This window comes from Sciurus carolinensis, chromosome 4 (genome assembly GCF_902686445.1).
Source record: "Sciurus carolinensis chromosome 4, mSciCar1.2, whole genome shotgun sequence".
NCBI lineage: Eukaryota > Metazoa > Chordata > Mammalia > Rodentia > Sciuridae > Sciurus > Sciurus carolinensis.
This window is the reverse complement of record NC_062216.1, coordinates 166,705,808-166,730,312: the sequence shown is the minus strand read 5'-3', so window position 1 is coordinate 166,730,312 and position 24,505 is coordinate 166,705,808. Positions and strand designations below refer to the sequence as shown.

At 60.5% G+C, this 24,505-nt stretch overlaps 2 protein-coding genes and 1 long non-coding RNA gene across 5 annotated transcripts in view; 1 reads left to right on the top strand and 2 right to left on the bottom strand.

The window, feature by feature from the left end:
- Positions 1-231: 231 nt before the first annotated feature.
- Cdc42ep1 (CDC42 effector protein 1) lies at positions 232-8,109 on the bottom strand. Of its 2 annotated transcripts, none has more exons than XM_047551062.1 (3): positions 7,971-8,109; positions 3,211-3,914; positions 232-1,900 (listed from the first exon to the last, which is right to left on the bottom strand). In XM_047551062.1, exons 2-3 carry the CDS (start codon positions 3,671-3,673, stop codon positions 1,206-1,208), a joined length of 1,158 nt encoding a protein of 385 aa, XP_047407018.1. In that variant the 5' UTR covers positions 3,674-3,914; positions 7,971-8,109; the 3' UTR covers positions 232-1,205. The 2 variants fall into 2 exon arrangements, with proteins under 2 accessions (XP_047407018.1, XP_047407019.1); XM_047551063.1 differs by lacking the exon at positions 7,971-8,109 and adding an exon at positions 4,986-5,099.
- A 1,777-nt stretch (positions 8,110-9,886) lies between these two features.
- On the bottom strand, positions 9,887-16,791 carry LOC124983892 (uncharacterized). Its single transcript, XR_007108506.1, has 3 exons — positions 16,663-16,791; positions 15,267-15,380; positions 9,887-10,707 (listed from the first exon to the last, which is right to left on the bottom strand). It is a non-coding gene; the product is annotated as an uncharacterized LOC124983892 (long non-coding RNA).
- A 1,084-nt stretch (positions 16,792-17,875) lies between these two features.
- The window catches only part of Card10 (caspase recruitment domain family member 10), a 40,088-nt gene continuing 33,458 nt past the window's right edge, over positions 17,876-24,505 (top strand). The window contains exon 1 of one of the 2 annotated variants that reach the window (XM_047550862.1): positions 17,876-17,896. The gene's annotated coding sequence lies outside the window, so the exon portion shown is untranslated. The remainder of the gene's footprint in view (positions 17,897-24,505) is intronic. The other variant, XM_047550861.1, reaches the window with a different exon arrangement.

The window sequence follows — 24,505 nt, the reverse complement described above, 5'->3', positions numbered from 1 at the left end:
CCTAAGCGTGCAGGGTGGACTCCTGGTCTCCTCGTTCAAGCTGGACTGAGTGGGCAGCAGGTACCAGGAAAAAAGGCCTGTCCCCAGGGTGCCCTACCCTTGGTGTTTGGCAGCTGCTCCAGCCAGCAGCCTTTGGGGCCTGGAGTTGTCCCCCCCCCACCCTTGACCCGGACGGTTCCAGTTCCTGCTCCTTGGATTCCATTTTCTTTCTCAAAGCCAAGAACAAACAAATAACAACAAAAACCCACCTCCACCGAGTCTGGCGGCTGTGGTTAGCACTTCCATGCGTTTAATGTTCCTGCGTCTCCCTGATCGGGAACTGCAGGGGCGGGGCAGCTCCCAGATGGCCGGCCGACTGACCCCGACTGACCGACCGACCAACCGAGCTCCTGCCTCCCTCCCCGCTTATCACGGGAGCAAATGCCAAGCTGCCCCGTGGGACTGTGGGCCGACGCTGGCTCCAGGCACCTGGGGCAGGGGTTGTTCCAGAAACTGCAGATAAGGGCTCCCACCTGGGCCTCTTATCCGGGGCATTCCTGCAACGTGACTCATTAACCCAGGGCCTCCCGGCTGGGGGCCTTGAGGGGTGTCCTTGGCTTTAGAAGCTCCCAGGAGGGGAGGGCATCTCAGCAGGAGGGCTGGTCCCTCAGGTCCCCAAGCTTCTTGCAGGACACCTTTTATCAAAAAGCCTTTTTAAATCAGGCCCCAGAGGCAGGTCTGGGGTCCGCAGGAAGGTGGGGGTCTTCCCGTGAGGCTGCAATGGACCTTCCTCTGGGACAAGTGGGAATGCGGGGGAGGTGGCCTGGGTGGGGCTTTGGGGAGTACAGCAGGGGCACACTGGGGACAAATGGTCCCACCGGGACAGGAAACAATGGCCCTGCGAGACCCCCTGCCCCCGTGGCGTGCCTCTGGCACGAAGGTCACACACACGGTGAGGTGGGCCCCAGCTGGTGGGGGTGGCATGGGGTGGGGCCTACGGGAGGCCTGTTAGCTCAGCACGGCCCCTGGGGACCCAGACCCAGGACAAAGCGGGTCTCCTGTCCTCTGTCCCACGTCTACCCTGCAGAGACGTGCAGGAGTCTGGGGCACGTGGCCTCTCCCACCTTGTCTGGCAGGAGCCGACTCTGGTAGGCCAGGGGTGGGTCTGCCCGGGCTCTGCAGGAGGGGCCCTCGGCTGGCAGGTCCCAAGCCCTCGCCCCCGCCCCTCACACCTTGACCTCGTCCTCCTCAGCATCTGCGAACTCGAAGGCGTGGGCCTGCACGGTGCTGGGCACGGGGGCCCTGCTGCTGGCCGGGGGCGCCCTCCACTCCTCCTCCAGGCTCTCCCAGGAGCCCCGAGCCTGGGGCAGCACCTCCGCCAGCTCCCGCCGAGCATCCACCTCCGTGTAGTGGCGGCCGACCCCCCAGCTGGCCCCCCAGTGCCTGCCCAGGGCCCTGTCTGCGGGAACCCGGGGACCCTCTCCCAGCGGGTTGGCCCTCACCTCAGCCCCTGGGACCAACTTAGCAGTTACCCCATTGGGGAAATGTCCATGAGGCGGGGGGCTCACAGCGGGGGTGGGAGCCGGGGGGTTTGCCGAGGGTGCTGGGGCGTTTGCCGCGGGTGCTGGGGCATTTGTGGCGGGTGCTGGGGCGTTTGCGGCAGGTGCTGGGGCGTTTGTGGCAGGTGCTGGGGCGTTTGCGGCAGGGCCTGGGGCCTCGACTTCAGGGGCATCTGAGAGGCTCATGACCCCGAGCAGCTCGCTGAGGAGGGAGGGCCCAAGGTCCAGATCGAGGCGGAAGGACAAGAGGGAGTCGGAGCGGCGGAGCTCGGGCTCCGCGGGGAAGGAGCTGTCCCGGTCTGGGTCGCTGGCCTTTTCCAGGCGGGGCAGGCGGGATATAGTGCAGAACCCTGAGTCCAGGCCTAGAAGAGAAATGGGGGGCAGGTCAGAGCTGGGGACCCAGAGCAGGACATGGGGAGCGGAGGGCCGAGGACCGGCCTGGCTTGCTGAGCGGCCTCGTGTAAGTCACCCCCGTCCTGCTTTGCCCATCTTCCCGATTCAGGGGGGCCCTTGGTCTCGCGTGATCCTGGGGACCGAAGCTTGTCCTGATCCCCATTCCCAGTGTGCGGAAGAAGAAAATGAGATAAGAAAATGGGATAAGAAAGGTTCTGCCTGAGGCCACAGTCTGCTAGGCGGAGCTCAGAACTCCTGACTCTTGGGCCCAAATGTGAACTTAGCCATGGTCGCTGGGTGCCCTGCCATGACGCTGGCCGATGGGTAGCAGGTGAACCCGTACCACGTGGCTGGTCTGTGGACACAGCATGGAAATCAGACTTTCAGGACAGACGCAAGCCCTTCAAAGGTCATCTGGCCAAGCCCCTGCCTCCAGGACCTGAGCATGCCGGGCTGGTGCGGAGCAGTCCTCAGTGGGGCTCTGAGCAGCCCCCACCACGCCCGCAACCTGCACAGCCACAAGGCAGGGTGTGGCCACCAGGTGGCAGCAGGGGCCCAGGGTTCCCTGGCGAGCTGTCCCCACAGGGTGGCACTTCCATGAGAGTAGTTTCCCAAAGTTGTCCAGTTACAGGAATCTTGGTTCAAATTGCAATAACGGCTCCTGAGCACCTACTATGTGCCGGTCTCTCATTTCACCTGGTTCATGAATGATTTCACTAAATCTTGACCATGCTGCCAAGAGACTCATTAGGTGGGCAAGAATTTGAACTTAGGTCAGTGGACTTGCTAGGAACCTGGCAGAACCAGGTTCCCAACCTCTCCATGGTGACATTTTGTCAGGAAGGGGCTGCTTTAGTGGAAGGGGGCAAAAAGAGGTAGGCCAGTCCAACCAGGGCCCAGAGAGGGGGAAGGACTTGTCGGAGTCACACAGCAAGCTAGGGGCAGGTGGAACTCAAACTGCCTTCTCCCTCCCAACCAGTGTGTGTGCGGGGCTAGGAGTCAGTTCCTCCCCATCACCTAGGAAAAGGGCTCAGTTGGAAGTCTTGGTTGGAGCCAAAGAACCTTCTGTGCCTCCACCTCCGCATTAGAAAATGGGCAGATAGAGCCAGGCATGGTGGCACACACCTGTCATTCCAGTGACTCGGGAGGCTGGGGAAGGAGGATCACAAGCTCAAGGCCAGTCTCAGCAACATAGTGTGGCCCTAAGCAACTTAGTGAGAACCGGTCTCAAAATTAAAAAAAAAAAAAAAAAAGAAAGAAGAGATCACGCCGGCCTCACCGTAGCTGGAGCGGCCGTCCGTGGCACCGGCAGGGCTGCCGTCGAAGCTGAGCTTGCCCACCACCAGGCTGTCGTAGGTGGCCTGGTTGAGCTGGGGCAGGGAGATGGCGTTCTTGATGATGGGGGAGATGGCAGGGGGTGCCGGCGAGGGCGCTGGCGGGGAAGCCGTCCTCCGGGGGGGCACCCCCGCCCTCCGCACCTGCTGCAGCTTCCTGGCGAGGAAGCTGCGGGGCGAGCGGTGGGTGCCCCCAGAGCTGCCTCCGTGGTTGCTGAGGAAGGAGGTGTCCCCGAAGACATCCCCGCCGCGGCCCACATGCATGGTGTGGCGGAAGTCCCCGAGCGGGGGGCTGATCATGTCTGCAGTCAGCCGCCTCTTTCCCTGGGAGCTGGACACCCAGCCCACGGGCGAGAGCTTGCCCAGGCTCATGGTGGGGGCTCCTCCAGCCCCCTGGGGGCCAGGCATCGGCTCTGGCAGCTCAGGGCTGCTGCTCCATCCCCGAGGGGGCCAGGGAGACAGGGGCTGGGCTCAGGGTCCGTCTCAGCCCCTTCCTCTCGATGGAAGGGGGTGTCCTTGGCCGGGGGGGGGTCCACGCTCTCGCTCCCTGAGTCCCGGGGAAGCAGCTGCAGACGTTCCGTCCAGGAGCACAGAAGGCACAACCTGGCCTCAGAGGTGGGCGGTCCCTTTCCTGCCCAGGGGTGGAGACCTGGAAGGAGGACAGAGAGGACAGTGAGGCTGTGACGCTGAGACGGCAGGCCTGGTGCACAGGAGGAAATCCGGGGTCCAAACAACGCCGGAGAACAAATGGCCGCTCCCCCAGCGCGGATGCAGACCGCCGGCCAGGCCCGAGCGGAAGCCGGGCACAAAGGAGGGCCATGCCGTGGGGTCTCCGCAAAGGAGGTCCCGGACGGGCAGAGGAGACCGTCCAGGGAGGCGGGGGCAGAACGGGCGGCCCTGCGCAGCGGCTGGGTGCGCCGGACCCATGCCCTCGAAGCCACAGGCTGCAGGCCGCTGCCCAGGGCCCGGGGTGCCAGTGCCTGCCCCGTCGTAGTCTCTTAGCCCACACAGCACTGCATTCGAAAAAAGGGGGAACTGAGGCAGGAGCCATGAACCGGGCTCGCCTGCGTCTACACCGAGGGAAATAGTGCAAGGGCCCAGGCCCAGAGCCCCGGAGCCCGGCACCGCTGCCTCCTGCGGGCACACCGCGGGCTAACATCTCTTCCACCCTGAGAGGCTGGGAGGGAGGAGGCCCCTGGTCCCCGGCCCCCGGCCCCCGGCCCCTGGCCCCTCGCCCCCGGCCCAGGCTTTGTGAACTCTGCTGTGTAAACAGCCAGCGCAGAGGATCCTCAGGAACTTGGGCCTTCGCAGAGCTTCCTGGAAAAGGGAGTCTGTGGTCAAAGTGGCTTTTCCCAGCTGCCTCCGGTATGCCTGGAGGCTCTGAGGAGGACCACAGGAAGGGCTTGATCAGATGGTCTGTCAAACTGAGGTAGGAGCCTTGCGGTCAGGGGACAAAGGTTAGATGTCCCCCGGCAGGTGCCACAAGCTATGCCTTGTCCCCTCTCCTCCTTCCTGCCCTGCCACGCCCTCCCCAGCCAGCCTTCGCTAAGCATCCCTGGGGGAGACCCCTTCTTCCACAGCAGCATAGGAAGTCCAGGCTGGAGGACACCCGGATCCTCTGGTCTGACATTTGTTTTTCCTGTGGCCCAGAGAGGGCCAAGCTGGCTCCAGGTTGCACTGAGGGAGCCAGTCGAGACTTGAACCCAGGGCTCTGACTCACCTAAGCCCTCGCCTGGCTCCGGCTCGTGGAGGCCAGCCAGTCTTGTTTCCACAGACACACTTCCGGGGTGGGGCAGCTGCCTGGATTTTCCTGCTTGCCTCCCTCCCAGCCTGGGCTCTGCACGTGGCAAGCACCAAATCAAGACCAGTTTAATCGCAGATCCCAGCGATAACCTTCAAGCTCCAGGACCACCCCCTGCCACCCCTGAGGGGTGAGGGAGGCTGGGGACTCTATGTCCTTACAGTGTGACCTTGGGCAAGTCACTGAACCTCCACAGACCTGGGACCTCAGCTGATAAAGCTGATAACGATTCTTAGCAAGAACACCTAGACTTGAGGTGCCCACCCCCAACCAGGCCTCTGAGCATAAAAACTTCAACCCTGCCCTTCTGGTATTATTTGAAATTCAAAATAGGTTAAATAACAAGATAAAAAACAAAGAGGGCATAGGACAAAGCTTGCTTTGTTTTCCGACTACATTCTATTCCCTTCCCACCATCTGACCCTCCCCCAACCCTCGCTCCTCCCCCTGGGGGGACTTCTGAATCATCCCTTGCCCTGGCACCCCCGGCACCGGCACCGAGAAGTCCTCTCGGAATGTTTGCTGAAGTTATGAAGCGCCCTGCACTCGGCCAACCAGCCCATGACGTCATCCGACTCCCCACAGCCCCGCAAGCCTGGGGAGTTGGCCTGCTCCAGGGAGGGCCGGTTCCGAGGGGAAAGACCAGGCCGAGGTCACGTGGCAGGTGCGAGGCAGGGGCCAGGTTCTCTGCTCCAGAGATTAAGGATGAAGCCTCTGGGGGGAGGAACCAGCGGGCGGGAGAGGCGCCACCCTGGAAATGTCGTGTGGAGGGCTGGAAGGTGTCAGCCCCGTGGCCACGCCCACCTCATCCCAACTGCCCGGCCCCTGTTCTCCCAGGGGAAGGGACTCCTGGCCCCACTCAACCCCATGGCCACTGACTTGGGAGGCCAGCTTCCTTCCCAATCTTGCCCTGGTCCCACTTCCTGAAGGCCTTGGGACATCTCCAAAGAGCGCCCCTACCTTTTACCCTGCCTGCTGCGGCAGAGACCCTGCCCTGCTGGGAGGCTAGGCGGGGCGCTGCACCTGCGACCCACCCTCCCACGTGGAGAACGGGATCAGCATCCCAGGGAGATGTGGCAACACAGCCCTCTGCTCCCGCAGCAGGGTGGCCCTGGGTTCAAGTCTAACACCTTGATTCCAGGGCCACCAGCTGGTTCTCGCTGGGGGCGGGAGTAAGCAGGACACTGGTCTCCTGGTGCAAGGACCCTCCTGTCATCAATCCGGGAACACCACACACCCATTTTGCAGATGAGAAATATAAAGCTCAGAAAGGAGAATGAGTTACCTCAGGTCACAGAGCAAAAAAGCAAAAACAAAAACAAAAACAAACCAGTGTTCCTGGGCCAGGCCGGGCGCCTCCTGACAACAGGAAGTGCCCAAGGGTTCTGGAGCCGCTGTGTGCCAGGCTGCCCAGCGGAGGGTCGGCAAGCGTGGGTCGAAGGAGACTCAGCTCTGCAGATTCAGGGCCTGTGACCTGGGTCTGAGTGGTCACCATGCAGCCTCCTGAGCCTGAGTCCTCATATTTACCCTGTAGAAGTTCAGCGGGGGCCTGGGCACGTGGTCAGAGCTCACTCCACATAGTGATGACCACCGGGACACGTTTGGGGGCTGGGGACCAGGACAGGCCAACAGGGGGCCCTGCAGAAGTGCATGAGGTCCAATGGAGGCAGGGACGCTTTGACAGTGGAGGGCAATGGGCTGGGGGCAGTAGCACCTGGGGGTCACCAAGAGGCTGCACCCCGTCCCCACCCCTAATCCCCCAGGCAGGGCCAGAGGCAGCGCCACGTCTCAACCTGAAGGCCACAGCTCCCTGCACACAGCCCTCTCCTCCAGGGCTCCTAGCACTGGGTGAGGCTACCAGATTGCTGGGTTGCATGTCCCCATCCAGGATGGGGGCTCCTAGGACGGAAACCCGCTCTAGTGCCTGGGGTCAGCGGTTAAGCCACCTGGGAAGGGTGAGCGGCTGGCTTCTCATGGCCCTCAAAGTCCAGTGGCTTAGGGGTGGAAACTGAGACCAGGAAGGGATAGCAAACTGCCTGCAGTCATGCAGTGGGGGATACGGAGTAAGGTACTCCGTACTCCAAGCCGGATAGAAGGGAAGACCTTGGGGCCTTAGGGAGAGCGGGCCAAAGGAGAAGGAGAAACGCTTTATTGGTCCCACCATCCCAAACTGGAGCCGAATCAGCCCTCCGATTATCGAGAGGAACAGGATGGGGCGGGTGGTTTCCCGGCCAGCCTCGGGCCTCGCTGAGCCTCAGTTTGGTAGTCTAGAAAATGGGCTTCAAACTTCGCCGGACTTGAATGGCTGGGGCTAGGGCAAAATAATCAGGAGGGCAGCCGGAATGGGAAATCCGGGAAGGACTTTAACCATTAAACATTCCCCCTCGGGGACAGGGAGGGGAGAATGTGGAGGGTCGCCTTGGCCAGAGGGGAACCGGACGGGATGACCTCATCCGCTGCTCCAGCCTGGAATGCGGCGGCTGGGGAGGGGGCAGGGTGCCCGGTCCAAGTCCCCGGTACCCCACCAACTTCCCGCTCTCGGCGCTGGCCTGCGCCTAGGGCCCGACATTCCCACACTTCGCCCCCTTCCTCTCCAGGCGCGGGAGGGAGGCGCGCAGTCGGCCCTCGGCGCGCCCCTCTCCTCGCCGGACGGTTTGCCCCTCGCCGCTCCCAGTCTCTGTGCCCCTTCGCTGGCCCGGAACAGGGCAAAAGCACCCGAGAACTCGGGGCGTCCCGGCCGCACCGCCGCAGCACCAGGGCCTTGGCACTGCCATTGGCACCGGGCGCGCCTTCCGCGGCCCGGCTCGGTGCCCGCCCTCCCCGAGCGCCAAGCAGGGTGCAGGGTCTTTTGGCCGCCGCGAACCCCGACCAGTCCTCGAGGCCCCGCGGCCCAGTGGCTCTTACCTTCTCTAGGCGAGCCCCGGGGCGAGAGTCCAAGGGCGGCTCGGCGGAGGCGGCCGCGCGTCCCCGCGCGCAGCCCTGAGAGTCGCCGGGCCGGTCTGCGCCGCCCTGGCCGCGGGCTCCGCGGCTGGATCCGGGGGCGGGGGCGGGGTGTGGGCGCCTCCGCCCGCCCGCTGCGCCCGCCCCGCCGCGCCGCGCCCCCTCCCGGGCACTGTCCACGCCGCCGAGGCCGCCAGAGCCCGGCCAGGCCCCTGCCCGCCGCCCCGGGCAGGGCGAGCCCGGGAATGTGTGGTTTGCCCCGAGGGGCACTGCCCAGGGCAGGACACTTGGACTCTCCGCTGCCCACCCTTCCCCACGGGCTCCCCTCGGTAGCCTCGGGGCGTCCAGGCCTGAAAACTGTCGGTGTGGACTCACCCTGCTGGAGTTTGGGGAGCTGGAAGCCAGGTTCTGAGGTCTTGAATGCCAACGGAGACCTTTTTAGACCTTGGGATCCCACTCTTTCTCCCAACCTGCTATGGGTGCCAGCAGGACAGACATGTCCGTAAGGGGCACGGGGCCCTTGGCAGGCCACTTGGAGAGGTGTAGTGTGGTGGTCAAGGTGGTGGTGGCTGGTGTCAGAAGCTTGGGTTCCTTTCTGCCTTGGCCAACTCCCTAGCCTTTCTGTGACTCAGTTTCCACCTCTGTAAACTGGGATCATCAAAGCAGGTGTCAGGTGTTTTTAAGTCTCCACCTGGCAGCTCCTAGGAAGTTTACTGAGCAGGCAAATGAGGTCACAACTCAGAAACTTTTACTGAGTCTCCCCCATGGGGGGCAGGGAACCAGCTCCGCCCAGGACCTAAATGCTGTCACCCCAAGACAGGGAGGTAGACCTCTGACCCCTGCCTCACGAGAAGCCCCCTAATGTCCCCCTCTTTGAGCTCCCTAAGGGTGGGCAGGGAGCCTGGACCACAGAGGTCCCTAACAACCTGCAGCAGGTGGGGGCTCAGCAGGGTGCCCAGGGCAGAGGACCCCTGAGTTGTCTGGAGGGGCAGAGGCAAGGGAAAGGGCTGTGGAGGGCACACCTGAGTCACCACAAGCAAAGTCACCTGGAGCCCGGAGCCCCCCAGCACTGCCCTGGCAGGGGATGGGGAGCTTCGCTGACTGGCAGGTGGAGACAGGTCTTTACTGCTCCTGGGGGTGTGCGCCCCCTCCATGGGCTCTGAACCCTCTTGCTGGCCCCTTGAGGGAGGGGATTATTTCCACAGCTGGGCAGATGAGGAAATCAAGGCAGGTGATCCGGCACTTGCAAGAGTGGTACAGCAGGACCAAAACCAGGAGATCTTTCCTTGGGGGCAGGCCCAGAACCAGGTGCCCTGGAGGACTGAGCGCACCAAGTCTGAGAGGCCTGGGGCCCCGGTGGGAGGAAGGAGGCTGCCCCAGAGGCCGGGATCAGGGTGGTGGCTCCATCAAGGCCTTGGAGAGAACCGGCCAGGGCTTGGGGCTTAACTGTGGGCCAGGTGTCACGCCGGGCTCAGGAGGCAGGGACGGGGACCCAGACAGCTCAGGAGGCAGGGACGGGGACTCAGACAGCTCGGGTTGTTCCGGCAGAAGCTCCGGCTGAGAGTGGAGGACTGGAAGGACAGTGCTGGACGCAGGGACTAGTGCCACCATGACTATCATCCTTAATAGTATTAGTTTTAGTTATGACCAGCTTTTATTGAGCACCAAATGCATACCAAACCTTTTGTTTTATTATTATTATTATTTAAAAAATATTTTTAGTTGTAGATGGACATAAGACCTTTATTTTGTTTGTTTAGTTTTAGATATGGTGCTGGGGATGGAACCCAGAGCCTTAGTGATCTCTAGGCAGGTGCTCTACCACTGAACTACACCCCCAGCCCTCTTTATTTTGTATTTTAAGACAGGGTCTTCCTAAGTTGCTTAGGGCCTCTCTAAGTTGCTGAGTCTGGCCTTAAACTTGGGATCCTCCTGCCTCAGCCTCCCAAATCGCTGGGATGACAGGTGTGTGCCACTGTGCCTGGCCATACCAGGCCTTTTAGCCCCTTGTATACATTATCACATCGAACCTTTGTGAGAGCCCCACCAGGACCATACCGTCATCATGTCCCTTTTGTAGAGAACTGAAGTGACTTGTCCAAAGCCTCTACTTTGCCCAGGACATCTATTGTCCCAATGCAATTATTAATAGCACTTGCTTTCACTCTCAAAGGTGACCTGGCTGAAAGTGACACATCATTGTAGTCAGAAGGTCCCTGGAGCAGCCGGCCAAGGCAGCAGTTTGATGCAATGTCAAAGGTCCTGACTCAAATCCTGTCCTGGTGGCTTCCCATGAGCAAAGCACCTGGTCTCTCTGAGTCTCAAGCTTCTCATATGTAACATGGGCACAATAGCAGTGCAGGTTTACTATTTGCAGGAGTGTTGCAAGTCCCAGAGAGCTGGCAGAGAGAGCAGTTCTGATGGCATGACTGTCACCTGCTCCACACTTGCCCTGGCCCCTGTACCTCTGCAGCAGTGGCTGAGAATGTCCCAACTAGGCACCAGGTACTTTGTCCGCTCCAACTCACTTGCAGCGATCTCTGTCAAAAGTTCTTGCTCCATTTTACAGAAGGGTAAACTAAGGCCGGACACCCCCCTTTTCTCATTGCCGGTCTGTTTCCAGGTAGAAGTCTGCCTCCAGGTGAGCCGCCTTCCTGTTCCTGGCTTCACTCCTGACCTAAGGATTCAACTCAGTTTGTCTCTGGAACGGGAGAAAGAGAGGGTCTTGGTGTCCCTGAGGAGGATGCAGGGGGCATCCTGCTTTCTCCTGCTTTCCCCCTCCCCCATTTCCTGCAGTCCTCCTTTCTTTTCCTGAGAGGCTGTACCAGGAGTGCCCGGAGAGATTCACTCTCACCATCCAGAGTCAGAGCAAATGCCTCCCAGGTGGGAGAGGGAGCTGCTGGTGAGACGGGGTGCTGGGGTTTGGGAACCCCCACACTTCCCTGTCCTGTAGGAACCCGGCCCTGGGGCTCTGCTGCCCCCATCAGCCCTGCAGACTGGGGGCCATGCAGTTCTGGTCAGGGAGTTCCCTATGGAACTGGTGAGGAGCGGGCAGGACACGGTGAGAAGGGCGCTTTCCCTTTGGGTGCCCCCGGATGCCAGTGGCTCCCTACTAGAGTCCAGAGAGGTCTGGAGTGACGGCCTTGGACTGAGTGAGTCAGTTTGGCCATGTTTATTAGCCGCCATCCCACCCCTTCTCTAGGGAGCATGCGTCCTGTGCACCTCAAAGTCTGGCTGGGTTTTTAGCCAGTTTATAACTCTGCTCTTTGGCCCACTAATTGGTCTTCCTGGCCCTCTGTCTCCTGAGTGTCCGGTGGTCCATCCACCCACAGATGTGATCACCAGTTCATCCACTGGTGAATGGCCCCTCTGTCCGTCCATCTATTCACCCACCCTTGTTGATGTGTTGCCTACATCCATTTATTCACAGTCATTCAGGCCTTGGTGCCCACACCGATCTACCGATCCATCCACCAGCCCACAACCACCCATCCACCCACTCCTCCATTCATCCATCTACCCATCCATCCATCCATCCATCCATCCACCCATCCATCCATCCATCCATCCACCCATCCATCCATCTGTCCACCCATACTTCCATCCATCTATCCACTCATCCATCCATCCACTCATCCATCCATCCACCTATCCATCTATCCACCCATCCTTCCATCCATCTAACCACCCATCCATCCACCCACCCACCCACCCACCATCCATCCACCTGTCCGTCCATCTGTCCATCCACCTGTCCGTCCAGGCAGGCATCCTCCTTTCCCTTTCCATCCTGGGATGCGCTCACATTGACCCACATCTGGCTGCTGCTGAGCCACGCGGGTCTGCTGTGGCCTCATCTTCCTCACATGCACACGCCTTGCTTACTCATCAGTAGGTCCCCCCTGGGCCTCCGGGAGGCCTTTCTTCAAACTGAGCCTCCCTCCTGTGCTGGGTCCCTCCTCCCCTTGGGCGTCTGTTGCCCAGGGCCCAGTGTTCTGTGCTCCTGGCACATTTGGGGAATGAATGGTCAGGGCCCTTATAGGAAGGAGTCCTGTCTCTCTACGTGGACTAGGTCCCACGAGGGCAGGGGTCCTCCTGGGACCACTGCAGAGGCACTCACAGCTAGGCTCCCACAGGGGCCCAGCCACCCCTGGGCACCACAGGGGAGGGGCAGCATTGGGGTCTCCAGGAGGTCTGTGCTGTCACTAGCTCCTCAGAGGTGTCCTTACACTTGGGGGGACTTGGCAGTGGGGCCAAGGGACTGCACCTCATACTCTCCCCTCTGGCAGGGGATGTGTTTCCAAGCCAGACAAGCCTGAGTTCAAGTTATTAGGGGGAGACCTTGGACACATGGCCCTGGCTATGAACTTCGTGGGACAGCCTGTGATGAGCTGTAAATTCTGCTGCCTGTCCTTCCTCAGAGGTCAGGGCGGGGGCTGGTGTCACTGTCTGGCTCTGTGGGCAGCCCTGGCTGCAGGCCTGCGGGGGCAGCGGGAATGAGGGATGCAGGCTGCTCTGGCGAGGTCGGAGTCTGGTCAGGGAGACCGAGGCTGGGTCATGGGTGGGAATGAAAGGCCCAGGGAAGCAAAGCATCGATGGGGAGGTGCCGGAGGCTTCCGGGAGGAAGTGACAGTTGAGCTGGGCCTTGTGTCTTGGGATAAGAGTGGCCATAGATGGAGCTGAGGGGAGAGCAGTCTCAGGGAAGAGTGGAGGCCGGAGTGGACACTCCTGAGGGAGGTTCCTGGCCCAGAAGAGTAGAAGACGAGTCCGGGGGGCTGGGCTGGGGAGGGGGGCCTGGGGGTCCTCTGTGGCATGGACTAGGCCGGGCCACGTGCCCAGGGCTCATAGCCCCGCGGGCTGTCAGGATCCTGATTCGCTCAATGTCCCCGCCTGGCCTCGCTAACCTCAGGGACAGGAACTGCTCAGAGGAGGCCAGGAGACGGAGACCCTCCTGCAAGGAACCTCACGTTCCTTCCTCCTACCTGAGTCCCAAGAGTCAATGTGGTGGAGGGCCTCAGGGTCCTCAGCAGGCTCCTGGGGACACTGAGGCTCAGAGGGCCAGACTTGCTGGGTGGCACGGCAAGTCTGCAGTGGAGTCGGGGCCCCCACTTGCCCCAGGGCTGCCCGCTGTGCGCCACCTCCGCACCTCACAGACGGGCTCCCAGCCGAGGCGCTTCCAGGAGGACCGCCCGGAGGAGTGGACGAGGCCCGACACCCATGAGGGGCTGGGCAAGCCAGCCTGAGAGTCGACGGGCACACTCAGTGTGTGTGTCCGGCACGCGCATGTGCACGCAGCCGTGGGGTGTCAGCTGAGTGACGGCAGAGACCTGGGAGTCAGGGCCTGCCCGGGGCTGGATGGTGGCCTGGGGACCTGGTGACAGTTGACGCCTCCCAGACTGTCTGCCCAGCTGCTTCTCCATGCCTGGGCGCGAAGGGGTCCTTGGGAGCAGCAGGGTCCGTGGGAAGGCCAGACGGAGAGGCCCACAGAGGGCCGTGTCTCCCGGAGACAGCTGTCAGGGCCGGAAACGCCTCTGGAATTCCAGGCTCTGGGAAAAGGGCCTGATGTGGAAGAACTTTCTCGGGCGGAGCCTGCTGGCCGCTCGGCCCTGGACCCAGCTCGCTGCTCTGCAGGGACGTGGGGGCAGGGAAGGAGCCACCCCTCAGCTGCTGGCTGTCTCCGGGAGGACAAGGGGCTGGGTGGGGGGTGAGGAAGGATGTGGCCGTTCCTCCTGCCCCACCCTGAGGACCGGACAGAGGGATGCACAGAGCGGGGAGGGGCTCTGAGGCGCCTGCAGTGGCAGGGGTCAGGGCCAGGTGACCCTATTGTCCTGCGTGGTGTGACCTGGGTGCCCAGACTGCTTCTTCAGAGCCGAACCGACTGTTCTGGGCCTGGATAGACAGTGGGGAGGGGTCTCCAGGAGACCTTTGTTCCCAGCGTGAGGGGGATGGGGAGAGGAGGGGCTGGGGGACAGGAAACGTGTTTGAGGAGCAGAAACAATGGTCTATTCTCTGTGGTCCAGCCTGGCCTGAGAGATAGGCCGTGGGCTGTGGGCCAGCCCTGCTGGGCCCTGACCATCTCCAGCGCGGCCTCCGCCAGCCCAGCCCAGCCCGAGGGGCTTCACGTGCCCTGCCTGGCCCTGGCGCCACGGGCCCACTCCTGCCCACAGGGCTCTGTGTCCTTTCTTATAACAGAAGCCTGTCCACTGGGTCAGTGGAGCCCTTTCACGCCCACCGGCTCCTCCGCGTGGTGGAGACAAACGCCAGAGCACTTGCCCACAGCGCCCGCCTGGTCCCATGAGGGCCGGAATTGGACCAGCGGCCTCCCAAGTCCAACTCCTGGGTTCATCCAGTGGCTCCTGCCCCCCACCTTGCTTCCTGCCCCCTGGCTTTGCAGGGACTGCTGATGGGAGGGAGCGGGGAGGACCTGCAGGGACGAGGCCTGCGCTTGTCCTCACAAGGTCCCCATGAGGACACAGGGACTGAGGCTTGGTGGTGGTCACACTGCCTTGGGGTCCAGATCTCCCTGAAGGTGAAGGCTCTGAGACTGCGGGCAGGGGTCATGGTCTCTGCGGGTCGGGGTCCGAGTGTTGGAAGGCCCCGTGCCTCGCGCACCCACACCCTCCGGGGCAGGAAGAGTGCGGCTGTGGCCTCTATCGACCTGCCTCGCCTGGGTAACTGGGAGCCGGCCACTTACCCAATAGGGCAGCTCTGCCAGCCAAGAATCTCACCCTGAATTGGGGCAAAAATGACCTCCGCCTGCCCTGTGCTCACTCCTTCCACCGACGGAGGCTGCGCGGGAAGGCCCTGCACGTGCGCCCGACCAAGGGCCAGACGGGGCTCCAGCTAGTCCCAGCCGGGTCTTGGGCAAGCTCTTTTCCCTCCCTCGCCTCAGTTTTCTCATCTGTGAAATGGGAAGAATAACTCCTGTGATCAAAGACGACGCCTGAGATGGGAGCCTTACAAACTCGGGCGGCGTGCGTGTCATAATTACTGCGATGCCCAGGCTGCAGGTGCTGGTCCGGTTGCTGTCAAGTCGTGGCCGACGCTCATTAGGTTCAGAGCAGCACCTGCAGCAGGGCTCAGCCACTGACTTTGAACTCGGGAATTTGCACCCCCAGCTTACAGAGACCAGACGCAATGACTTAGACCGCTTTAGGGACAGAGTGACCTTTGTTAACTCACAGACTCTGACAACATCCTCATGGGTAAGAAGAGGCCTTGCAGGTGAAGTTCCCAGTCCAGAGACATGCAGCGACCTACCTGAGGTCCCACAGCTTCTGCAGGGGAGCTGACTCGCTCAGCAGCTCCTTCCCTCTCGGCCTGCAGGGGTTAACTGGAACGGCCTGAGCCCAGGGCAGCTGGACCGAGGGTCTCCTGGGGGGAGAGGATGGGGAGTGAGCAGCCCGCTAGCCTGTCTCTGCCTTGGTGGGCAGCTGGAGTCCCTGCCAGCCTCTGTTGACTCAGCCTCTGTCTCCTGCCAAGGCCTGCTGGCCAGAGCTCCCGCGGGAGGGTCAGGCCACATTCTTCTCCCGCCAGAGCCTGGGGAGTGACTGGCACCTCCTGGCGAGTCCCTGTGCTGGAGAGAAGCTCATCGGGCTCGTGGTGCTGGGAGAGGCTGGGCTGGGGTGTCGAGGCTAGATGACCTCAGGGCCACCACAGGACCAACGGATCAGCCTGGGAGCCCAGGGGCTGGTGACTTGGCTTTGCCATTACTAAGCCAGAAAATCTCGGTAGCCCACCCCCACCATCCTGCCCCAGTTATCGAATGGGTTCAGGACAATAAGCCCAACCGCAGGAGGATCAAAGGCAGAACCAGTCGGCTCTGTGGATGGAGGCCACACATGGAGGCTGACAGGGGGCACCGCCTCCCCAGGGGAGGGTGCAGGGGCAGCTCTGGGCTGTGGCAGGACTCTCTGACACCCCTGCCTCCTCTGGACTTGGCCGAGGGACGGTCCTGATGACACTAAGGACAGCCCCTTCCTGAGCTGGGCCCTGAGAACATCACTGTTCCTTCTGCTGAGACGCTCATCCCCCGATGACTGAAGGCCCACCTCCTCCTCAGCTCCTGTCACCTGCTCAAAGGTCCCAGCAGACTGGGACCAGGGATCCAAGTGACATCCTGTCCCATCCCTGCCCACCCTGACCCTCCCTTTTATGTGACTGCCCTGACCTCTTTCTGTGTGGAGACCGTCTCAGCCCTACTCCATGTGGGGACTGTGGCTGCCTGTTTGTGGTATGTTTGGAGAAGGACCACAGCCTTCCGCAGTAGCTGTTATTGTCTCAGGTTACAGGGGAGCACCTAGAGGCTCAGAGAGGCCAGGTGACTTGCCCAAGGCCACACAGCCTGGAAGGAATGGAGCCAGGACTGGAGGGGGCCTCTTGAATTCCAGCCTGGGGCTCTTTCCAGAACCATCCCCGCCCCACTGTTCTGCCAGGTTCCTCTGCAGGGCCCACAACCCTGGGAAAGGGAGCACTCCTCTTGCTCTTCTCCATCCCCTCCATGAGTCTGTCCTTCCCTCAGTGCAAGCGTTCTTTGGATTGGACGTCGCAGAAGGTGCCACTGGACTCGACGTTCGACCCAGCTGCCCCCTCGCGGACTCTGTCCCTCCACCAGGACCTCGGGGCCCAGGCGTGGGCATTCCAGGGGTCTCCTTACCCTGCTCGGCAGGCCAGCTGGCCTAGCAGCCCTCCCAGAATCGCTTCAGCAGCTGTGGGGTGGCCGGATGCCCCGCCCCCGGCGCCTCTGGGCCCCGAGCCCAGGCCGCAGGCTGAGCTGTGGCTGGCTCTGCTCCGCGGCTTCGGCAGGAACACCGCAGGGATTTTAAAAATAAAGGGCCTTGAGACAGTGGCCTGGCTCAGGCAGCCATGGGGCGGGGCAGGGGGCCAGACAGGGACAATGGGAGGGATGCCGAGCGAGTCGTGGGGGCCGTTCTCCCCGCCCCAACAGTGATGCCCTCCCTGGAAGGGCCCCTTCCCTCACCCAGCCTCAGGCCACAGAGGCTTCACTGAGCACCTACTACGGGACCAGGCGCTCTGGCCTTTCACCTCTGGGCACCCGCTGGGCTCCTCTGTCCTCCCTCGGGCTGCCACTCGGTCACTCCCCTCCCGGTCTCCCTTTCTCCTTTGGCCCAGCTAACAGGAAACACAGCGGAGAGGTCAAGAGTCCCGGAGTCCCTGGCCTCCAGAGCCCGTGCCTGCACAACACAGGGCCATCTGCAGGGGAGGGGGACTTCCTGTTTATGAGACTCACAGGACCCCTGCGTGCCGTGGACAGGCCTGGGGCTGTTCTTCAAGTCCGGCTCCCCAGGCAGGGGCCCAAGTGCCCTACAGGCGCCCCCGGCCTGCTCAGACCCAGGCCGGCCCCCTGCTTCGTGGGGAGGAGGAGTGAGGAGTCTTGGGGATGGCCAGGCATGTGGGAGTCGAAGGTCTGTGTCTGCAGGAAGCACCCCCAGCCCAGGCCTGGTGCCCCGCCGTGCCCTCCCCCAGGCCTGCCTGGCTTTGCTGGGGAGGGCCTGACGGAGCCAGGAGGGAGGAGCTCAGACCCTTTCCCGGAGGGCGGCCGCTGTGGCTGGCCAGGCTCTGGAGGCCTCCGTCCTGGGGTGGGTGGGAGGTGACTGGAGGCTGCTGGTCAGCTCGGGGGCCCCCCGCTTCCCCCCACCAGGACTTCCACACCCCCAGAGGATGGGGTGCGGTCCAGAGGCCTGGGACCAGCAGGCGAGACCTCTGGCCAGGATGTGGCTTCACATCTGGAAGAATCCCTCCACATTAGAAGCCGGGTTCCAGCAGCGGCAGGCAGGAGGAGATGGCTGGCCAGCGGCATCCCGGGAAGCAGCCAGTCCTGCCTACCCCACAGGCAGCCCCTGCCAATCTGTCCTGTGATTGCCCAACAGGTATTGACCCAGGACACAAGGGTCACAGTCGGTGGGAATAGGCTAGGCGGAGAGCAATGTGCCGAGTCTGCTCCTCTCACCTGACCCGGAAGTAGGCGACTCCTGTCCTGTCCCCTCCCGGACATGACCCCCAGCTCAGAGCACCTGGAGACAGACCCTGAGGGCAGTGTGTGGGTGCTTGAGACTGTCATTCTGTAGAGGGCTGTGGGGACAGCTAGTTCAGAGGCAGTCAGAGAGGGCTTCCTGGAGGCGGTTTCCCTCTCAGTATAGAATCCTGAAATAGGGACGAGCTGTACCTGGCTCAGGAAGCAGCCTGCCCTGTCCAAAGGTGTGGCATTTTCAGAGAAAGGCTAGTGACCAGTGGGGTTGGAGAAAGGTACAGAAAAGGGGAGGTGGGTGGGGCCGGAGTGGGGGGTGGAGGTTGAGGTCCCTTGGGGTTCGGGCTTCCCATGGCTCTGGAGCGCCCTCTTCTGCCCCAGGCCAGGACTCAGTGGGAAGCCTGCTGACGGATTGGGACCAGGTGTGACAAGGGGGAGTGTCGCACTCCCGCCACAGCGAAGCAGCCTCGGGTCCCCAGAACACCACCCCCCCTCCCCCCCCCCCCCCCCCCCCGGGCTTCCCAGCTGCACCTCCCGCTCTGGCTGCTGGCTCAGCGCTGGGGCCGCTCCTAACGGCTGCACCGTGGTGCCAAAGGGCATCCTGGCTTTGCCGATTTCCAGCTGTGTGACCGCGGGCTAGTTGTTGACCTGTGGCCTCCTCTTCCCCTCTGTGTGATGGAGCGTAATCGCCTCGGCCGCTGTGGGTGGGTGAGGTTCATTAATGGACAATTCAGCGAAGCGCCTGGTGCTCCCGGGCCCTCCGTCCCAACCTGCAAGCGATTATTACCAAGGAAAAGAGAAAGTCGGTTCTCTTCCCAGGCAGGCGGTTGACAGGTGGGCGGGAGGTGTTGTACCCGCAGTCCTCACTCAAGCCTGCTCCCCAGCCCCAGGGATTCCCAGACTTGCCTGATCCAGGGAACCCCTGGGATTCTGGTTAAAAACAAAACAAAGCAAAACAAAAACCGGCCAGCTGCCGTCCTGCACACCCTGACCGGGCAGGTCTGGGGTGGACCAGCGGGATTTACAGGAAGGCTGCAGGCTGGAGCCTTCTCCCCGCAGGTGTGGGGAACATTCCTCTCTGGTGACAACAGCATTCCCTCTAGATGCTTCCTCCTTGGGAAGCCACCCCCCCTTTCTTTTCTTGTTCTTTTGGTGCTGGGGACGGAACCCAGGGGCTACATGCCCAGCCCTTTTCATTTTGAGACAGGCTCTCGCTAAGCTGCCAAAGCTGGCCTCCAACTTGTGGTCCTCCTGCCTCAGCCTCCGTGTTTCTGGGATTACCAGAGCGCACCAGGTTTACCGAAGCCAAGATACTTGTCCAGGGCCATGAGACCCTGTAGCTTGTGAAGCATCCCTTTGGGATTTGAACCTGGACACGGGGCTCTGGATTTGGTTTCCCTACCTGCCTCAGGGACCCCAAATCCTCCAGGAGTCTTGAGATATGGGCTGGGGTTCTTGACGTTTTACTCTTTGACTTTCTAAGGTTGTGGCCTTTGAACCAAAGAGTGGCTGGTCCCAGTGCCGCTGCAGGGGAGGCGAGACGTGGTTCAACTGCTTTGTTCTGCTTGGTGTCCTGGCGGTGGTCTTGGGGAGTTCCTGGCCCTGCGCTTCCATTTCCCTTCTCCGAAGTAGGGACATCACTGTGTCCATCACTGTCCTCGAGAGCAGGCCTGGGGTGGGTTTGAGAACTGCCCTGGGGCCTGGTGGAAGAGGGGACTGGGGACAATCAGGAGTTGCTCAAGCGTGTCTGTCCCCAGGGCTGGGTCCTTTCCTAGATAGTGTCCCTGACCTGCACAGCTCCGCGCCGACAGCAGAGCGGAGGGTGGCGGACGCCTGGGAGGAGGCCGGAGCCTGGCTCCTCGCCTCGCGCTCTCCCGACACCCAGCGCGCCCTGGCTGGCGGCTGCCTGTGATTCACCAGCTCTAAGCCCTAGTTTCATCTGTAATCAGGAAACGCGCCACCGGAGAGCCCGGGGCACTTTCTGGCGAGCCCAACACCCTCCCAGAAACCGGGGGAGGTGCCAGGAGGAGGCAGTGGGAGGGGGAGGCCAGGGCCTCGTCCCAGAGAATCTGCGGCTTTGTGCTTTTCTTTGAGGAGGGTGAGGAGCTCCAGGCCCCAGTTCCCTGGAGACCATTCACTGGCCATTCATCCTGGTCTAACCCTCCACCGAGCCGGAGCCGGTTATAGGCACCGGCCAAGGGAAGTTTCCCAGGAGCTTCCTGGTGGGGAGACCACCCAGTCATTGGGGAAACTCCTGCAGAGTCCAGGGGACAAAGGCGATCACTCGGGCTTGGTGAGGCCCGGAAGGTTTCCTACCTGGGGTCCGTCCACGGGCTCTGCCCTTCGAACTCTTGCATGGCTCTGCTCCCACCTTGCTTTTCCATTAGTGAACTGGACGCGGCGCCTGTTCCCCGGGGTCCTTGTGAGGTTTCAGGTTAGCATGTGAAGCAACGCCGTGCCCCGGGCCTGGGACGTGGTGGCTGTTTCCACGGCGGAAAGCCGGCCCGGTCTTGGTACACCACGATGTCACAGCAGGCCTGGCTGGTGGCAGAGGGCCGTCCCGGTGGAGGGCACGGCCTGCACAAGGGCCCAGAAGGTGTGCGTAAGGATTGGGTTGAGCACCGGAGAGCGGAGGGAAGTGAAGGCACCGTTGCTTTGGACATTCTCCTCAGGGACACAGGGAGCCATGGGAGGCTTCTGAGCAGAGGAGTGACACGGCAGATCTGAGCCTCAGGGCTGTCCGGTGGTGACCGACTGGAGGGGCCGGGCTGGGGCAGAGAGACTAGTGAGGAGGTGGCACAGGGGCCCTGGTGGCGGACAAAGAGTCCTGAGTTAGGGCAGTGACTCTGGGGTTGAAAAGGCCAGGACTAGTGGGGGGACAAGTAGCTGGGCTTACAGCGACAGACCCTGAGAGAGCAGGCACAGGGAGAAGCCACCGACGCGGAATGTACTCACACACCCAGCAGAGGCCACCTAAGGAGGGTTTTGAAGGGTGTGTAGGAGTTGGCAGTGGCCCAGTGAGGGAAGAACTGCTCAGACCAAAAGCAGAAGTTCAAAGCAGCTGAGAGCCTGTGTGTTCAGGGGACAGCGGTCGTGGTGAAGTGTGGGTTTGGAGGGTGAATTGTGGGGTCAGGGGTTGGAGACTGGTGCACGTGAGGTGGCTCAAAGCAAGAGATGTCTTCTCTCTCTTCTGGACTTGTGCAGTCTGAGGTTGAGGTGGAGGCCCTGCTGCCCCCGAGGGCTCAGGGGATCCCTGCGGCCGCTTCCAGCTTCCTGCCTCGGGTGGGCCGTGGCCGTGGTGGGCAGCCTCTGTCTGTTTCCACACTTCCTTGGTCCCTGTCTCCTCTTCTGGTAAGGACGCTTGCCATTGGATTTAGGGCCCAACTGGAGGACCCAGGAGGACCTCACCTTGAGAGCCTCATCTTCGTTACATCTGCAAAGACCTGTCTTCCAAACAAGTTCACGTTCACAGGTTCCAGGGGGACACGTCCTTTGGGGGTTGTCACCGTTCAACCCAGTACAAAACCCCAAGCCCGCGCTGGCCCACGAGGAGAGCATTTCCCTGGTCCCCTGCTCCTTGGGACTCACAGCCCCTCCTCCCAACCTCCCGGAGCAGGGGGAGCAGGGACAGCCTGTGTGTGAAGTCACAAACCTCTTCCGGCAGAGGCTGGGAGCTGGCTGCGCCGTGGGCTGGGGGCGCCACCGTGTGTCTGTCTCTGAGCAGTGCAGAAGGAGGCTCCCGCCACCTCCGACGCCTCAGTTCTCCTACTCAAAGGTCACAGGATGAAGGACTTATCCCATTTTTCAGAAAAGGAGACTGAGGTTCAGAGAGGTGATTTGCCAAGTTCACGCAGCCTGCAGGTGAATGTGACTCCAAAGCCGCATCCCCTGCCCACGAGCAAGAATCAGGAATGGGCGTGAACCCGCGGACTCCCGTGTGCCCTGTGACTTCTCTGGGTGTCTTCCTCATCGCTAGGGCTGGAAAGGTGCAGATGAGCCCCCCGAGGTGGCCCCAGGAGAGAGGCCTGAAGGACGCAGAGGTCTGTGGCTGAGGCGCCCTGGGGGTCTTGCTGCTTCTGAGAACTTTCCAAACACTGGGCTTTGTTTTAGAATTTTGGGGGGTTTATTGTCTTTCTCTAAACATTTTCAGATGTGAGTGTAAACCACTTAAAAATTAGACAAATAGGGGCTGGGGAGATAGCTCAGTCGGTAGAGTGCTTGCCTTGCAAGCACAAGGCCCTGGGTTCGATCCCCAGCACCCCCCCCAAAAAAAAAATAGACAAATATGCTTCGGATATGGGTCAGAACTTCACGTGGGCCTCCAGTTCTCCTCTGAAAGCGGTGAAAGGAGCCGCGTGCGGTGGCGCTCGCCTGGCAATCCCAGTGACTCGGGAGGCTGAGGCAGGAGGATCCAAGTTCAAAGGCAGCCTCAGCAACTCAGTGAGGCTCTAAGCAACTCAGTGAGACCCTGTCTCTAAATAAAATACAAAAGAGGCTGGGATGCGGCTCAGTGGTTGAGGGCCCCGGAGTTCAATCCCCGGAACCCCCACCTCCAAAGAAAAAAAGCAATGAAGGCTTGTTTGCGGCAGATTCACACATCCCGTGGATGACCTGTGTGTGTGTGTGTGTGTGTGTGTACACACCCTGGACAACACATGGGCATGTGTGCACACCTGCCTTGCCAGCCTGTTGATTAATTGATTGATGCTGGGGATTGAACCCAGGGCGGCTGTACCACTGAGTCACATCCCAGCCCTTTAGAGGCCAGGTTGGCCTTGGACTTGTGATCCTCCTGTCTCGGCCTCCAGAGTTGCTAGGATCACAAATTTGTGTCGCCATGCTCAGCTTGATCAAAATATTATATATCTGATCAGGTGTGGTGACTCTCACCTGTAGTCCCAGCTACTTGGGAGGCTGAGGCAGGATTTGTCCCGCCTTTCTGCTGGGGGTGGAGCGCTGTTGCGGGTGGCTGGCTGGCGTTGCCCGGGTGCTAATCAAGTCCGCACCTTCTCACGGGTTTGTGGCCATGTGGACATCCGCTCCTGTCTGTTCCTCTTCTGCCCACTTTTTGGTTGAGTTATTTGTCTTTTCCATATTGATTTGTGGGAGTTCTTTTTTTTTTTTTTTTTTTTTGGTACCAGGGTTGAACATAGGGGTGCTTAACCACTGAGCCCCCTCCCCCACCCTTTTTATTTTTTATTTAGAGACAGGGTCTCGCTGAGTTGCTTAGCGCCTCACTAAGTTGCAGAGGCTGGCCTTGATCTTGTGATCCTCCTGCCTCAGCCTCCCCGGTTGCTGGGATTATAGGAGTGTGGTCACCATGCCCAGCTTCCATATAAATTTTAGAATCAATTTATTAATTTCAGGAGGAAAAGAAACTGCTGGAGTTTTGATGGGGTTGCGTTAAGTCTGTAATTTGAGAAGAATTCGCGTGCTTACCTATTGAGTCTTTTAGTGCATGAATGTAATGTAGCCCTCAATTTTAGATCTTATTTAATTTCACACAATTTATGTTTAAAATTAAAAAAAAACTGACACACACTTCACACACCACGAAATCCGCCTGTTTGAAGTGTGCAGTTCAGCAGGTTCTTGGTGTATCTACAAAGCCGTGCCACCATCAGCGTTATCTAATTCTGAATTTTTTTTTTTTTTTTTTTTTTTTTTTTTTTTTTTTTTTGCCCTAGAGGAAAACTTGCACCTGCCAGGTGTCATTCCCACCTCCCCTCCCTGGTCCCTGGCAACCATCGACCACTTTCTCTTTAGCTAAAGCGGAACCAGACGACAGGCAGCCTTTCCCGTCTGGCTTCTTTCACTTAGCGTGATGTTTTCGAGGTCCATCCACGTCGTAGCACGTATCAGAATTTTGTTCCTTTTTATGGTTGAAAAGCACGTTTATCTACTCGCCCATTGATGGATACTTGGGTCGTTCATTCTGGGAGGCTCTTGGGGACAGGTATGCTGCATTGCAGCTTTTGTGGGCACGCAGTCCCGATTCTCTGGGGGACCGTAAGCTTGGAGTGCCGTCGCTGGTCGCGTGGTACGTAGGCTTGCTGCTACACTCTTTTCCAAAGTAGCTGCTGCAGTTCGCACTGGCTGCTCAGGGTTCGGGTTTCTCCAGGTCCTGGCCAACGTTTGTGCTATCTTTTTGATCTAGTGATCCATCCTTGCGGGTGTGAAGTGGTATCTCATTGTGGTTTTGATTTGCATTTTCCTAATGACTAATGCATAATAATGCTTTGTCGTCTTTGGTGTCGAGGTCTTGCACATCTTTTGTTTGATTTATTCTCAGGAAGTTATTGTTGTTATTTTTTTCCTTGTTAGTACTGGGGATTGAACTCGAGGTGCTTTACCACTGAGCCACGTCCCCAGCCCTTTTTATTTCATTTACTTATTTAGAGACAGGGGGCTGGGGATAGAGCTCAGCTGGTAGAGTACTTCCCTCACAAGCATAATGGCCCTGGGTTCAATTCCCAGTGCTGGGGGAAAAAAGTACTCCTCAGAAATTAAT